This window comes from Argentina anserina, chromosome 5 (assembly GCF_933775445.1).
Source record: "Argentina anserina chromosome 5, drPotAnse1.1, whole genome shotgun sequence".
NCBI classification, from domain to species: Eukaryota; Viridiplantae; Streptophyta; class Magnoliopsida; order Rosales; family Rosaceae; genus Argentina; species Argentina anserina.
The window spans coordinates 27,457,594-27,474,380 of NC_065876.1; the positions used below are offsets into that span (position 1 = coordinate 27,457,594).

General features: G+C 42.0%; 4 protein-coding genes across 4 annotated transcripts; 1 reads left to right on the forward strand and 3 right to left on the reverse strand.

Annotated features, from left to right (window-relative positions):
- Positions 1-212: 212 nt before the first annotated feature.
- On the reverse strand, positions 213-1,429 carry LOC126795233 (uncharacterized). The gene has a single exon (XM_050522076.1). The coding sequence runs from the start codon at positions 1,256-1,258 to the stop codon at positions 221-223; it is 1,038 nt and encodes a 345-aa protein (XP_050378033.1). The 5' UTR covers positions 1,259-1,429; the 3' UTR covers positions 213-220.
- A 1,689-nt stretch (positions 1,430-3,118) lies between these two features.
- On the forward strand, positions 3,119-6,334 carry LOC126795875 (uncharacterized). The gene is made up of 3 exons (XM_050522609.1): positions 3,119-3,230; positions 5,737-5,990; positions 6,179-6,334. Exons 1-3 carry the CDS (start codon positions 3,119-3,121, stop codon positions 6,332-6,334), a joined length of 522 nt encoding a protein of 173 aa, XP_050378566.1.
- A 2,866-nt stretch (positions 6,335-9,200) lies between these two features.
- Positions 9,201-9,842, reverse strand: LOC126795876 (uncharacterized). The gene has a single exon (XM_050522610.1). The coding sequence runs from the start codon at positions 9,840-9,842 to the stop codon at positions 9,201-9,203; it is 642 nt and encodes a 213-aa protein (XP_050378567.1).
- A 4,490-nt stretch (positions 9,843-14,332) lies between these two features.
- LOC126795234 (F-box protein AUF2) lies at positions 14,333-15,738 on the reverse strand. The gene has a single exon (XM_050522077.1). The coding sequence runs from the start codon at positions 15,484-15,486 to the stop codon at positions 14,476-14,478; it is 1,011 nt and encodes a 336-aa protein (XP_050378034.1). The 5' UTR covers positions 15,487-15,738; the 3' UTR covers positions 14,333-14,475.
- Between the last annotated feature and the right edge of the window lie 1,049 nt (positions 15,739-16,787).

Below are 16,787 nucleotides of genomic sequence, written 5' to 3' on the forward strand. Positions count from 1 at the left end.
GAGATGGCTGTAAAATCTTTTTCCAGGGAAACAAGAAGAAAAGGAAAGCTTTAGTGCTGTACATGTACAAATCTATGACAACAAGAATCAAAACCAAAGTAAAGGTAAATGAGCTTTTACATTTTCCAGTTCTCCAAAAAAGCTCAAAGAAAAAAAATCACAAAAAAAAACTAATAACAAAAAAGAACAATGAAAGCTCTGAGGATGATGATGATCTTCATCATCTCTTCCAACTTCGACTCCTGGAGATTGGATCTTTCATCCCACTAACAACCCATGTCTCCTTGGCAATTTCAGTTGAAATGTTGTACAAATCAGAACCGTATGTCATCACCACCAAGTTCTCGTTCATCTTCCTCATCTTTTCTTGATCCATTAAACTCTTCAGAGTAATTTTCCCTCTTCTGTCTTGTTTTTCTGATACATTTTCTTCCCGGCATTCTTCTTCCTCTTCATGATCATTTTCTTCTTCTTCTTCTTTCTCTTCTAACCAGCTCTTTGCAGGAGCAGACCTGCACCTCATTAGAAGCAGAGCATTTGGTGGCGAAACTGAAGCTACTGCAGAAGTCGATCCGTCGTCTTCGAAACTAGGCCTATCATCTCTCTTAACGCTATCTTGTTTGCTAAAATCATCACTCTGATTTTCCTGTAAAACCATATACCATTTCGAAAAAAACGCTCTCGAGTTTTCGTCAGTACCTTCACTGCTTCCTTCAATACCCGCATGATTTTCTTCTCTGTCTTCCTCTTCTTCTTCTTCATCGTCAGAGGTGATATCTGGTTGTGGAAAGGACCCAAAACATCTAAGGTCGAATCGGATTCTTCGCAAGCATGTAAGGAAGTGCATTACATCTTTCTTGAACCCCAGAGCCTCGGCCCAACTCGGTTTCCTCTTCTTCTGCTTCTTATGCTTGTGAATCCTCTCAATCTCCTCCATCACTGACTGCCAGCTTTTGATCGAGCCAGTCTTGTGCCGGACCTTGATCTGTCCGGCACACGTGACTTTTGGCGAAGTAGGCTCGGAGATCTCCGAGCTCATCGCCTTGGTTTTTGCCCATAACATGGGACTAGCCTGGCCAAAGCTTTTGGTCCTGCCTCTCTTGATGAGCTGCATGCTGTTATTGTCGTGGTGCTTTTTGGCTTCTAAGGACCTTGCAGGGCTGCAAATGGATTTTGGCCTAAGGGTTAAGCTGGTTCTTGAGGGAAAACATACCAGTAAATCTGCAGAAAGAGCTCCTTTGGCATCTCTTGCCTTCATTCTAGTTGCTTTCGACTCTGTTTCTGTGTTCTGTGTTGTGTTTTGATCTCTCAGATTTGTGTTTTGGTCTGGTGATGGTTTATAAAAGAAAGGAGGGAGGGATGGACAGCTTTTCTTTGATTTGCCTTTGCTCAATGTATTTCCTCTCTATATGTAGCATCTCACACCATCTTCTCTACACTCTTCAACATCTGTTTGATCATTTTCCCCGACACTCCTTTTTGCTTCCCTCTTTGAAATGGGGTCACAGGAACGTAGGGATAGACCTTATTTCTTAGCCTTTGCTTTTCCCCCAATTCTCCCTAAAACAAATTGAAAACAGAAAAGAATTGAAGAAAGTTGCATGGGAAAGTTGACGCCCACGAGCCTTGTTTCATGATCCAATCATACCACCTCACAACTGGTGAGCCCATGCCAGTTATGACTTATGAGCCTTGCCTTGTCAGCTAGTGCCCACAAACCCAAGTGAACTTCTACCAAACCTTTCACTTGAATGGAACCCACAAGAATTTGAGGGTGTTAGGTATATAGTTTAGGTCATGCTTAGTGATTTTCATTCAGTTGATCCCATTTGATATCACTATAATTGCTTTGGTGATTATAACTACCATGTCATTGCATACAAAGCACCCCTAACATTGTTCTAAAGTTAGGCAAAACCTTCTTTCCATAAGTGGTTAAATTATTGACTCCCTAAGATTGGTAAATGAATTGAATTCGAAGAAATGTAATTATGTAAGTATGTAATAGGTGCGTGATAGAAATGACAATGGTATTTCATTACTTCAAAAAATTCGCGTTAGAAAAAAAAATGTCTGGATTTTCTTTTCAAATTCTAGTAGCTTATGTCATCATTATGACAATTCCTAGCTCCAAAATATAAATCTTCTAGCCTAACCAAACACCAAATAATGCATATGGTGTATGAACAAACACTAAAATCCATTACATTCCATGCTTCAGTTGTAAAGTGAGAAGCGGAAACAGATCCCCTAGATTTCTTCTTAAACTCATTACTCTGTGAGATATATGATGGCATATTAAATTAACATAGCTTATAGAAACCAAAATACCCGATTTAGATTTTCGTTAGCAGTTTGTTCTATCTAGGATCACACGTACAAGTACAAAACCAGGAAGAAATACTACTATATCTTGTGGCGTCAGGGTGAGCTATGCTGTATTCAATTCATGTAATATATAAGCATGCAATACATTGCTTACCCTTAATTTCCTTAAACAACTAAAAAAGAAGATGAAAGGCATACCGAAAGTGTTGAAACAAAGGATGGGATGCAGAAAACTCATGATCAAAAGAGGTATAAAGGATCAAGTATGGTGAGGTTGTCATGATGAAGTGAGTAATGCACTTGAGGGGATGTCAAAAAGATGAACCCACCCCCCCCCCCCCCCCCCAACCACTAATTGCATTTTAGTTAAAATTAGACTTTCTCTTTATTGGGCGGGGACATGTCTACTCTAAATAAGTTTTTTTTTGTTTATGCGGAAATTGATGACTTACTTCTTCTTTTTTTATGCGCTTCGCAATTATGATGTTATCGGTATTATAATGATCGGTCACAAGTTATATTAGTGTGAATAAAATGAAGTCTGCCTTACATGGTGTTGTATACAAGCAATCTGACACAAGTTCATTCTCAAATAAATTATTTTTTGTTTGTCACCATTGTTCTTCTTCTTTCTCTTCTTTAAAGCACAATTGTTCTTCATAAATCATAATCATAAAAATTTTGAAAAAATATTGTAGATTATCTTTGTTAAAATATTCAGCTTTGATCAACTGAAAAGGTATGTTCTCTTGATATCTTATGCACGAATCCTTTGTAAGGTGAAGTGAACATGGAGAGGATATGGTTTTTGAGAGAAAAGAAGAAATGTTCTAATCGTGGGAGGTGGATGGATGTTGATGTCAACTGGCATAGGGTCACCGGTCGCAAGCACACAAGGAACGGTTGCATCACCCATATGCATATAAGCCCTCGTACTTCTCTATCTGCATATCATTCTCAGTCTCACTACCCTACCCCTGTGTCACGGTCCTATAATGCACCTCGGAAATTTTCTCTCTTTTTGACCAAGTATTTGACTATTTACACTAGAAGTGGCAAGTTGGCCAAAAAAACATGAGTCCCGCCCGTTAAAAATCTGTATGGTCTGATCCTGTTATTTTAAAGAATCGGATTGGGTCTAGATATTTTAGCCATAGACCCGGCCGGCCTGAATCCTTTTTAGGCCCGGGCATGATAAATTCATGGGCCGGCCTGTTAAACACATAATTTTATATTATTTAAATAATTATAATAATGAGAATTGAATATTACACTTTTAACTACATTATTTCACAAATATCATCAAAATAATAATAAAAATCCATAGTTTTGACATATATAACGTTTTCTCAATAAGATTATTAAATATATTATAGTATTTTTTTTATATTTTTTTTACTATTCTAAATAGTTATATAAAATAAATATTTTAATTACACAAATTTTTTTATGTTAATTGTGTTTTTATAATGATAATGGGCCGGACCGGTCCGCTTCTTGGCCCGACATGGGCTTGGGCTGTGGGTCGGACCAGACTTAATTATTAAGAAAATAGGCCAGTCCGAGTCCGACACGAAAATAAATGGGTCGGTTTAAGCACGATACAGACACAGTTTTTGCCAACTTAAAATGGGCCAGGTTGGCCCAGCCCGGCCCATTTGCCACCTCTAATTTACACTAAAAAACGGCGAAATAGCGCTATGCTATAAGGCTCAATCTAGCAAAGCCAATCTTCCCTCAAACACCCTCAATAAGGTGTGTTGACACTTAGTGTTTAATCTCTCAATCCCTCAAGTGGAAGTCAAAGCTATTTAGTATAAAGATAAGCAATGCATAATGTACAGGTAAATGTCACGAGCCTACTCTTTTGCTATGTTACTTGTGCAGCCTTAACAAGTCTCTTATGTTAAGTCAGTCTAATTCTCACAATACCTGGCTAGAACAATTGAAAGGCAAAGAGAATATCTCTAAAAGAAAACTTGTATTAAACAAAGAAAGCTTACAAGAGTGTTTACAAGTATGCTAATTAATGGCTTCTTGCTTGATGCCTCTATTTCTCCATCATCTAAATGGGAATGGTGCCTCCCTAAAATTCTAGGGTATTCTAGGACATTTACAAGTATAGAGTGTTTTAGAGAATTCTATGCAAGTCTAAGATATACCTTGAGTATTCTAAAGACTTCCGGAGTTGTTTAGGTCTTTGAGCCTCTCCAAGGTTCTAAAGAGTTCCATAGATGTCTAATGGGTTCCCGAACCTTCTAGAGACTTCTAAGACTTTCCAAAGCCTTCTATAAAGGGTTCCCGAACCTTTTAGAGACTTCTAATACTTTCCAGAGCCTTCTATGACTCTCTAGAGACTTCTACAACCTTTCAAAGTTTTCCATGATCTTCTAAAGGTTTCCATAATCTTCTATAACATTCCAGAGGGTTCTAAAGTCTTCCGTAGTATTCCGGGTTTTTCCATAATGCTCAAGTGCTCTCTAACACCTTCCTTGAGCCATACTTGCCTTAGAAATGCCAAATGAAAATTCTATGAAAATTGACGGGGCGTGACATAAAAGTTAACTTTCATTCCATTCATAAACAAACATAGAAAGGACTCTGTGTTTGAGACCCCCACTACTTCGAACTATCGACTTAGTTTGGTTCTCGCCCATGTACCACTGAGTTGTACTTACAATTGACATTCCCAACCTTCAGCATTCTTTATTCATGCAGTCTCCTCAAGCATCAACGCCGCTGGTGAATGTGGACAACATTTCTAGGTTAAAACAACATGTGTTCATGGGGGCTTATTCTCTGGTGTAAAGGGATCGAAGATTCGAAGTGTGAGTGCGTGTTGTGGAGACCATTGTTGGAACTTCCTTTCTCTATGAAACTTAGCTCTTTCACCATCAGGATGAGCTTCGGAAGGTTCCAGTGTTCCATGGTGTCCTCTCACGTTTGATCAACATTAAGGTTTTAGTCACTCTTAAATAAATAAGGTGAATTGACACTCCAGTTAGTTTTTTTTTCGGTTCCATTTCGAAAAAGAAAAAAAAAGAATTATCACTCTATTTAGTTCGTTCTTCTCTTTTTGATTTTTTGTAATGTTATGAACCTTATATCATGATCGATGGACTAAGACACTAAGTTATGTATTTCCTATTTAGACACCAATCTCTTATGTATTTCTCATTTCTACGCAAAACCCCCAACAAAACACTAATGGCACTATGTCAGAAGCTCGTTGCTTTTTCCCAGGCCCTGTTTCAACCCCTCACTCTCACTCTCCCTCTTCTTCTACCCATTCACAACCAAATTCCACAGCTTATTACCTAATTACCCACCACCAGTTCTCCCCAGAAGTTGCTTTCAAGGCCTCGGCAACCATCGCACATCTCAAAAACCCAGCAGACTCTGACTAAGTACTTTCATTTCTCAAGAACCACGGTTTCTCCAAAACCCACATCGAGGGAGTGGTTCAAAACCTCCCCAGAATCCTATGTTCCATTCTCGACACTATCAAACCCAAAATCAAGATTTTCCAAGATTTGGGGTTTTCGGACTCCGACATTCCCGACATTATATCCTGTGATCCCTGGATTCTGTGGCATAGTGCCAATAATAAGCTCAGTCCTGCTCTCTTGGTGTTCAAGAGAATTTTGGGTTCCAATGCTCAAGTTTGCAAGTTTCTATAGATAAGTAGGCGTTATCTCCATAATGATTTGGAGAAGAGTCTGAAGGCTAATATGGAGTTATTACAGGGTTTCGGTGTTAGTTTTTCGCAACTAGTCAAGTACTTGTTTCAATTTCCTAGTTTGTATCTGCATAAGCAGAAGGCTATTTTGGGATCATGAGTTCTTTGAAGGTGGAGACTTGGGAGCAGAAGATTAAGCTTTTCCGGAGTTTGGGGTTTTCGTCAGATAAAAAAAAAAGTTTGGGGTTTTCGGAGAAGGATGTTTTCGCTTTGCTTAGGAGGTCGCCTTTGGTGTTACGTATATCTGAGAAGAAACTTAAGGAGTAAAGGAGGTAACCGAGCTACTGATCAGTGTTGGGCAGTTTGACATTCCAGTTGTGAAAAGTAATCCGAAGTTGCTTATGTATAATGTTGAGAGGAGGTTGAAACACGGCTTTTTCTAGTTTTGGAGATTTTGGAAAAAAAAAAATTACTTGAGGAAAGACCCACGGTCCCACATTGATTAGAGCCTGCAAGTTATCCGACCAGGAGTTTGCTAACAGATTTATTCCTTATGCAAGTGAACTTGGGAAATATACATAAACTATGAATGATGAATGGGGCACAGTTTTTGCAAGTGTACTTGACTAACTTGAGCGCGAAATATGTACTATGAAGATCCTTTTTTTTTGTTGTCTGAATAACATCGATTAAAGGCACAAAGGCCAAAAGGAAAGGAGCATACAACAAAACCCAAACCATGAAAAGCAAAGCAACGAAAAAAATCAAAGGTCTAAATAAGCTAAAACAAACTCCAAGCAATGAGGGACTAACATGAAGATTATGGGGTCCTGGCAGACCATCATTCCTTAAAAATTAAATCAGGGAGGTTGGAGGCCGCGAGACCCAATCCATAGAGCACAACCTCACAATAGCAAGTTTTGCCGATGCATCCGCAAGACGGTTTGTTTCACGAGGAACCCAGTTCCAAACCACTTCCGAAAAACCTATCGCCAATTGCCTAGGCTTTTTTATCATCATCCAGATTCTCCAATCACACTTGGACCCATCACCTTTGAGAGCAGGAATGACCTCTCGGCAATCTCCTTCCACCACAATCGAGTTTAAACAATGAAACTAGCAAGTTGAAGGCCACACACCACTGCCTCTGCTTCACCCCCGATGAGTTATGAGAGTGGACTAAAGAAGCACCAGCCACTGATTTTCCCAAGTGGTCTCTGATAATCAAGCTCATTCCACTTTTCTTTCCCGGACCATGCCAAGCAACATCCACATTCACCTTTGAAAACCCAGTTAGAGGAGCAGTCCACTCACTAGCTCTTTCACTGGGAGCCACTGAAGTCTCACCATTACAAAACTTTACTGCCTTGGCCACCTCATGGGCTTCTTCCCACCCTACAAAAGCTCTCTTGATATTATCTATTGTGGTTGTTGGGTTCGGGTCTTTCCCGTTTGCCACTGCCTCACATGTTTGCTTCCATATTTCAAAGAGATGGAAACAAATGTAGGAGAAAAAATCAAACTGCCCCTTAGCCAAAACCTCAGACTTCTTATGCATCTCCAGTAACCAAACATCAAACGTCGTGATCGCTTCTTTCACCGGAATATAGCCAAGAGGCCTCCCAAACCACACCATTGAGGTCCAGGGGTAAAGCAAAAGACAGTGCTCTACTGCATGTTCACCACAAATAGAGCACATCAGAGAAGAGATGATTATCCTCTTAAAAGCACATTGCCCAATAGCAAGAGAATTCGACACCGCCCTCCATAAGAAGTTGGAGACTTTTGGAAGATCCACTGAAATCCAAATGCTCTTCCAGACTCTTGAATCAATAGAGTGAGAGGAGGATGCCTTATACTTCAAGACTCCCTTAACATTTGAAAAGATATACATGCACCCACTCTTGACTGTGTACTCCCCATCATTGTTAAGAGGCCAAACCGAAGAGTCACTATCATTAGCAACTCCAATAAGGATATCCTTAATTGCTTTAGAATCTGAATCCAAGATAAACGGCTTCAAATGATCCACACTCCAATTCCCATCTTCATCAATTATCTCAGACACCTTCAATGGGGTAAATCTTTTGCTTGTGACCGTAGGGAGAATAAGGCTACCTTGACCATTGGGTACCCATTTATCTGACCAAATATCAATGCTCTTCCCATTTCCAACTCTCCACAAAGAATTTTTCTCAATTACCTCTCTTCCTGCCAATAAACTACTCCAAACCCAAGAGGCTCTTAAACCTTTTTTTGCTTTGAGGAAGCTATAGTGCGGAAAGTACCCGGCTTTTAAGACTCTACACCAGAGGGCATTCGAATTTCTCAACAACCTCCAACATTGCTTCCCCAACCTAGCTCTATTATGAGCTTGAAGGTTCTTGAAACCCAAACCCCTTTTGGCCTTGTTCTTGCACAGAGTGTCCCAATTTTTCGAGTGAACTTTTGACTTAACATCCGAGAACCTCCACCAAAAATTACAAATATCTGAGTTTATGGCTTTACTTTGGGTTACCGGGATAAGAAAAATTGACATTGGATAAGCTAGCACCGCCATAGCCACCGCTTTAATTAAAACCTCTCTCCCGGCTTGAGACAGGACATTAGCTTTCCACCCTTGACGCTTTTGATTGATTCTTTCACGAATGTAGGCCATTTTACTTAGTTTCGAATTCCCCCAAGTTGTAGGCAAGCTAAGATACAGACATGGCCTTGCAGCAACAAGAATGTTGAGGGTCTCAGCAATCTGAACTTTGTGGTTGTTCGGAGAGTTGGAGGAGAAATAAACTGATGACTTCTGATAGTTGATAGCTTGTCCCGAGGCCTTGCAGTAGTCATCAAGAATTTCTTTCAACACCAGACAATCATTCATTAAGGCTCTATTGAAGAAAATTTTATCATCGGCGAACATTAAATGAGACAAACCAAGGCAGTTAGGGCTAAGCTTTATCGGAGTGAGCTGATGAAAATCAATTGCAGCAGAAACACTTCTAGAAAGGACCTTCCCACATCAGGAGGAACAAGTAGGGGGAGAGGGGATCCCCTTGTCTTAAGCCCCTTGACGATTTGAAAGACTGTCCATGGTTACCATTCAATAAAATTGAGAAGGAAACTGAGGAGATAATCCTCAGAACCAGATTTACCCACTTCGGCTCAAAACCGAACTTGAGAAGAGTGGCCTTAAGGAGTCTCACTCAACTCTATCATAAGCTTTGTTCATATCCAGTTTGAGAGTAAATTCAAAGGTCTTCTTAGTCTTATTTAGCTTTAGGTAATGGTAAGCTTCATGAGCTATTATCAGATTGTCCTGGATTTGCCTGTCAGGGACAAAAGCATTCTGATTCTCGGAGATGAGCGACGGGGGCAGAGGTTTGAGCCGATTGGCAATCAACTTCGAAATGATCTTTATAGAAGTCATAGAACCATTGCAAAGACTTATAGGTCTGAACTGGGAGGGCAACTCCAGATGAGGGACTTTGGGAATAAGGACAATATTCGTCTTGCTGATATTCTCCATTGAGACATTACCTTTTATGAACATCGAAACCACTATGTTAACATTTTCTCGCACTACTTCCCAATTTTTCAAGTAAAACAGCCCCAGAAAGCCACCGGGGTCTGGAGCTTTCAAGTTGCCGAGCTGTTTCATGGCGAGAAAGATTTTCTCCGTAGAGAAAGGCTTGGACAAGGAAAGATTCTGATCACTAGTAATCTGGCCTTGAATAGCATTCAGCGAGTTACCCCAACTTCTTGGGCCAATAGAAGAATAGAGCTCCCCAAATAATTGGGAAAACGCTGCCTGAATTTGGGAGTCTCCACTGATCCAACCCATTGTCCAAACACAAAGTGCTGACTCGATTTATGCTTATGCGATAAATGGTTGTGAGGTGGAAGAATTTGGAATTCATGTCCCCTTCTAAAAGCCAACTAACACGAGATCTCTGCTTCCAGAAGATTTCCTCCATACTCCAAACTATATCCAACTCAATTAAAACCTCCATTTTCTTCGTGACAGCCTCCTCTGAAATAGCACCGAATTGCACTTCCGTCAATTCCCAATTCAGAGCATCAACGAGCAGGCGATTGTTAGGGAACTTTTGTTTGCTCCACCTAATTAGACTAGACCGGCATCTCCGGAAGTTGGCTTCCCAACACTTAAAAGGATTGAGGTTATGATCATTATTCCTCCAAACTTAGGCCACCAGCTCGAGACACTTATGCTCTTTCAGCCAATTTGCCTCCAAACGGAAAGGCTTAGAACTCCTCTTGCCTTTCAGATGAGAGAATAAGAGAATCACGGAGTAATCTGATGCAGCTCTATGCTCATGAACTACAAAGGAATTAGGCCAAGCACTCAAAAACTTCATATTGGCCATTGGCATCCAAGAACTGCTTGAGGAAACTCACATGATTCCATCTCCATTGCAAACCTCCCTCCTTGTCACTCATGGACACTACCTCATTAAAGTCACTAACACAGACCCAAGGCAGTGAGAGAAATAAAGCCATATTTGTGACCGAGGACCAGAAAGTCCTTTTCTCTATAGAGTAAGGAGGCCCATAGAAAAAGGAACATCTGATTGTAACATTGGAATTAGTGAATTTGATAACAGTATCAATCAAATTCTTACTCGTAGAGATAATCTCAACCTCCACATCTGGCCACCACCACAAAGCCAGACCCCAGCTCCAAATCGAGTCGACTCCACTGTGATACCTTTATAAAATGTGAGCTGACGCCGAAGGTTATTTATTCTGAATTTATATTGCTTAGTTTAACACAAGAAACCACCATTGGGGAGTGGGAGCGAACTAGCTCCCCCAGATGTCGAACTGTCATGGCCCGCCCCATGCCTTGACAATTCCATGAAAGGAGTGGACTCATGGCCTCGATGTGGCTGTAAGCCAGCCACCACCGCCCTGAAAGAGAGACTGCTCTCCCAGCCATGAGGGTTCATTTAGGTCACCTACACTCACATCTGAAGAGATTTCCTCCACTTCCGTCTTCTTCTCCTCCTACACATGTTCCCAGATCCGGACACAGCTGCCATCTTACCACTTATCTTCTTCCCCAACTTAGTCGATCCTCTCCTAGGGTTCGTAGATGATAACTTTCCCTGACTTCTCTTCCTTCCGCACCTCTGCCTAAACCCTGAAGAATTCTCACTCCCTTCATAGGTATAAATAATTGAGTTCATCGATCTGATCTTCCTCGGGCCCTCGTCATTGGATAAAGGGTTATGAAGGTGGCGAGGTCTCTTGCTTGAAGACGGGATATAAGGCTCCTCATTGACCGATATGGCTGGAATAGAGATGGGATTGGGATTTTAAAGAGAAACCTCAGAGAGGATGGAACTCGGAACAACCTGAATGGATTGAAGAGGACGAAAAACTGATTTCCCAAAGAGAGGGTCTTTTCCCCTAGTTGGATCACGAAACTTTTGTTTGCTAATTGGTCGGCCCACCAAAGGAGGGGACAAGCAACATTGACTGGCCCATTTACCGACCAAGCTAGACATAGGAGCTAATGAGTTGGGCCTAGGAGGCTTATGAGCAAAAGAAGGCCCAAGCAGGGACCCCGAGGCCACCTGGGATTCATTCACACCCTACTCCAATAAGGTTTTTGTCGCAGTTACGGCTAGCTTCATCCAGTTAGGGCTGCGGAACGGAACAGTCACATGCATCTATTTCTATGGGGGAAGCAAAAAAGAGAGAAGCAAAGGCGCTCTGGTCCTGACTCATCACGAGTTTAACCGACACCCTTGACTTCGTTCTCACGTCTCTTTCATCTCTGTGCTTCACCAAGCTTTTAGCACGTCTTGGCAAGGGAGCCCAATCACGGGTCTAACTATCTCGAGACACCGAACTCCCTCCGACTTTTCCACTGAAAAAGCAACATGAGGAAGGTTTCCGACGCGGACCACGCTGGTTATCTAGCCACGAAACAGGTTTGGAGTATGAGACCTCTCTTCTCATCCAAGAACCATACTACAGCGCTGCTCTTTATTCATCCTCCTCTGGATCTGGGTTAAGGAGAGCCAAATTCCTGCATTCATCCTCTTCATGCCCTAGCCGTCCACATTTGAAACATAAGTCATTTAGGCCCTCATACACATACTCGACCCTGGTCTTTAAGTACTCATCTAGAGGCAACCAGAATCCAGTAGGAAGTGGATCTCTTGCATCGAGCCCTCACCTTCACCCTAAGATACGTTCTGAGAGTGATATCTTCCTCACTTATGTCCTCCAACTCCATAACTTGACCAATGTCAGCCCCAATACGACCAACATTCGCATTGTTCAGTTTTTCCTTAGTCAAACCCACTATTTTCCCCCAGTACCACACTTTATGAAAGTGAACATCATTAACAGTCAAGTTAGGAAGCCATTGTACCACATTGAAGCGTTTGTTGTCAACGTGCCATGGCCCTCCCTTAAGCACCTCCTCAGCACCATCATGAGAAGCGTAAATTGAAAAGACGTTCCGATGCAAATGAACAATCTTGAGGGGACCAAAATTCTTCCACGAAGCTCTAAAGAACCCCTTTATACCTCTGATGTTTGGAACAACATCGGAAATAAGGGCACCAGTAAGAGAGACCCCATTCTCTGCAATCTCCAAGTTGCAACTGTTCTCCAAACTAGAGACAAGGTTGTTGATTGACCTCTTTCGAGGATACATATTTTCAAACCACTTCAAAGCGAGGAAGGAAGACAAAAATGAACTACCACGTGTTTGGGTAGACCTCCAAACTGGAGGAGAAAACCCACAAGGTAATGACCAGATTGTGGGAAAAGACATGCTAGAGGTTAACCAAAGGAACATAGGATTATGGAAGGGATGTGTGAAAAAAAGAGGGAAGGAAGTCTAGAGAGAATGGAAACTCTCTCTAACCACATAGAACTCATGGAACCGCTTTCTTGCCTCAGTTCACACTGACTTGCTTCAGAGGGGTTTTGTTGTAAAGTTCACCATGTTTTGGTGTCTCGGGGATTTTGATGAATCGTGTTGGCGTGAAAGAGCCAATAATTGAGTTTGAAGGCCAAAAATGTTGGTGGAGGTTTTTCTTTGTTGTATACTTGTATTTCTCTACTGCCCTCCATAAGAAGGCCATTGATTTTACAGTGATGGTGCTGTTAATCAGGTTATAATTTGCTCATTGTATGGATTTTTCTTGTAAAATTTGAATGCACTAAAACGACCAATGCTTTAAATGGTTATGTTAGGCTTTTACTATCCAATAACTTGAACTAAGACTGGTCCATTTGCTGCAATTATCTGCTTACACAATTTGGCTTCTATTAATCCCTTTTTGCATATTGCAGGGGTACAATTGTCTTTTTACACCAACACACTCAACTTTTTTCCGGCCTGTTTTCGGGCCTTTCCTGGCCTTATTAGACGAGTCTTTTGAGGGTGTAATATCTCTGTACCCAAGGAAACGTCAAGAAACGAGCCGTAAATAGTCGTATTTGCGGTACAAACGGTAAAAAACGCTCCTGATTCAATCCGGAAATACAATTATACCCCTATGATTATTTTTTTAAGAAAAAGAGGGTATGCGCTACAGTGACGGGCCTCTCTGTGGGTTGGGCCAGGCCGCAGAGCCGAACCAGCTGGTGTTTTATGTTGTATATAATAAGATTAAATGATTTATCAGAAGGCTTTTAAGGTTTGCTTATAGTATACCCTTTGTAGCAATTATAAAAACCTATCAAGCTATCACTTTTCTCTTATAGCCTTTATGGTTAATTTGTTTGAAAATATTACAGTTGGTTTTAGACTATAAATGTAGTTGCATAAAGATTGGATCCATCTGACAGGTCTCTGAAGTAAGAACAAAAGTTTAAGAATGGGGAGACAGTGTTGCAGGGTTTGTAGGTGGGAGTAGTCTCATATTGCTACTATAACCTGATGGAATTTGTCCTGTGGTGGTTGTTTATTTTTAAGTAGAGGGAACTGAGATAGCAGTTGCTACAAATTCTAAAAATGAAAAATTGGGTCTGGAGAGAAGGAGGGAAAGGGTCAGATATTGTTGTTCTTATCAATCATGTTGGTATTATCCAGATGGTACTGAGTAATGATATCTGACCTTACTCAACTTTGGATTGGAATGATGAGTTGTATTGGTTCAGTCGAGTCTTTCATTTAAGAGTTAAGTCCATATCCATAATGAGGCTGATGCTTCAAACTTGGTCGAAACATAAAGCGCAGAAGAATTGAAATGTTTTATGACAGTTGAATCAATTTTAAAATTTAATCAAATAGTGGTCGAGTATAAATGATCGATCGTTCCATATACCATGTGAACGGACTGAACAAACCGTAGGAGTCTATTTCCATAAATATTTGATCAAATTACAACAAGTATGTACAGAACGTATCTAAAATCTCAGGCTACCACTGCCATTAAACAAACACAAAAACCTGAAACAGTTTCTGATTTCCTGCGCGGCAATGCAGCTCAGAATGAGTTCATTTCGAGCAAATAGCTCCTCGCCTTGACCAGCTTCTGCACCACCTCGCCATACACACCATCCCCAAACGCCTTCAACGCCAATTCCCCATCCTCGACCGCCAAATCGCCACCGCCATAACTGGGCCGGACCACCACGAGCGTGGCGCCCTCGACCCAGAGCCCGCATTTGAGCTCCAATCTCGGCACATGCCTCATCCTCATCCTCACACTAGGCACTCTAGTCCTGCACCTATCCAATCCTTCCTCATTATCGTCACCTACCACCTCACCTTCTTCCCTACATTCTCTCAGCCCGTCCTTCTCCATAACCACCGCGCCCTCCGCCTCTCGGTCCCTCAGAACCAGACATTCCAGCCCGGCCTGCTCCCTCACCACCTCCTTCAGCAAGTAGTGCCTCGCCGACGCGGCGATCAGCGCGCTGATCGTCCACACCACCCGCACCTTCATCCCGCCGGCGAAGTCGGCCTCACCTCCGGCCGCCGGGGACGGAGCCTCCCCGACGGATCGGAACCCTAGGATGACGCAGGTCCGGAGAGTCTTCCCGAACTCGGCTCTCCACTTGAGGACGGTCCCCTTCTCGAGGCGGAGGTCGCCGGAGGGGAGGTCGATGGCGAGGCGGCGGACGCGGTGGAAGCAGCGGAGGATCTGCGCGGGGGAGTTGGGGATCCGGGTCGGGTCGTCGGGTTTGGTAGGGGAGGAGGAGGAGAGTAGGAGGCTGTGGAGGGACTTGAGGATGAAGCGGAGGGCGGAGGAGAGGAGGTTGGAGACGTCGTCGTCGGAGTCGGAATCGGAGTCGGAGTCGGCGTCGGAGGAGATGACGCGGTCGACGGTGAGGACGAGGGAGTCGGTGTGGGGGACTAAGGAGTTGAAGCGTTTAGAGACGGCGAGGCAGCGAATGAGGGTCTTGGTGTCGGAGACCAAGTCGAAGATCTGGAGGATCACCGGGTCCGGCAGCCGATCGAAGCCGTCCATTTCCATTTCCATTTCCATCTCCATTTTTTTTTTCTCAGAGAAAAGAAAGAAAGAGAGGACTCGAACTTGTAATCTAAGAGAAGAATATAGAGAGAGTTTTTGCTTAATTTTAGTGGGGGAATGAGGGAGTGGGCTGTGGGCCCTCGATTTGACCCGATTGGATAGGAGCCAGAATGGCCGGTCGCGTTTAGATTACGTACTGCCGGCTGCCGCAGTTGTATTGTGTGCGGAACACTTATTTCTAAATTTCTACCGTGCTCCGGAGTACGACGAGAGTCTCCTTAACTCGGTGAGTGAATTTGTGTGTGACCAACTCTTGAGTATGAACTATGAAGCTCTTTTGCGTTGCGCCGTAAATGATGAGCTGATCTAGTTACGTATGAGTCAAGTTTTGATACTATGTCGGCTAATGGTTTTTTTCTTCTTGTGTAAGGTATTGTAAGGATTTGGTGGTAATTAAACACGGGGAGAAAATCTGGCGTGCCATACAGGAACGAAAATAAATTTCTTTGGTGAGGAAAAGGTCCACAGACTTTGGCTTTGGCTTTGAACATCTTGAAGATGTTAAAGCCAAGATCTTTTTTTTTCAAAGCCCCCCTTCCTTCTTTTATTTCAACTAGACCCTCTTGCATATAAATCATTAAATATTAAACTTTAACTCAAAATAATTTTCCGTTAAAAGTAGATGGGATTTTTGAGTAATAATGTTAATGACTCGATTCCATATGGCCGAGAAGCGCTACGCTAATGAAAATCAAAGTCCATGTGTATGCACTACGAGTTTGTATCATTCTTTTGTGATTTTCATTTGATAGTGTTTAAAACATCATGCATGTCTTTATCTGATGTGGTTGAGTGAGACCACTGATATCGGTATTGTGTCATACTAACAATGGCCACACTAATTTCATTGTTCAACAAGATTTTCGACAATGCTTCCTTGATGATGATCTTCAAGTCCGGCCATATACGATCTTCAAACTTTTGTTTCAAATCTGAAAACAAGGAGAGAAGCTTAATTTTTTTTTTTTTACGAAATGTCAATAATCATTGATAGGTTAAATGAAGACGGCAGTCTTCTAATTACAAAGCTCGTAGTGTAATTGTTCGGGATCTTGTCAACTTATTTGGTTGAAGCAATGAAGCCTTGAAAGCATGAAGAGTTCGCTTGGTTCGTTGGTGGAGAATGGAGATGAATGGGTGAGTAGATAGACTTTAGGTTGAGTTCAAGGCCTCAAGTATATATTGTTTGTAAACTAATGAGATGACGTTCAAACAACCACAATTGCATGTTCCGACAAATTAGGGTTTTCTTGTATAATTCA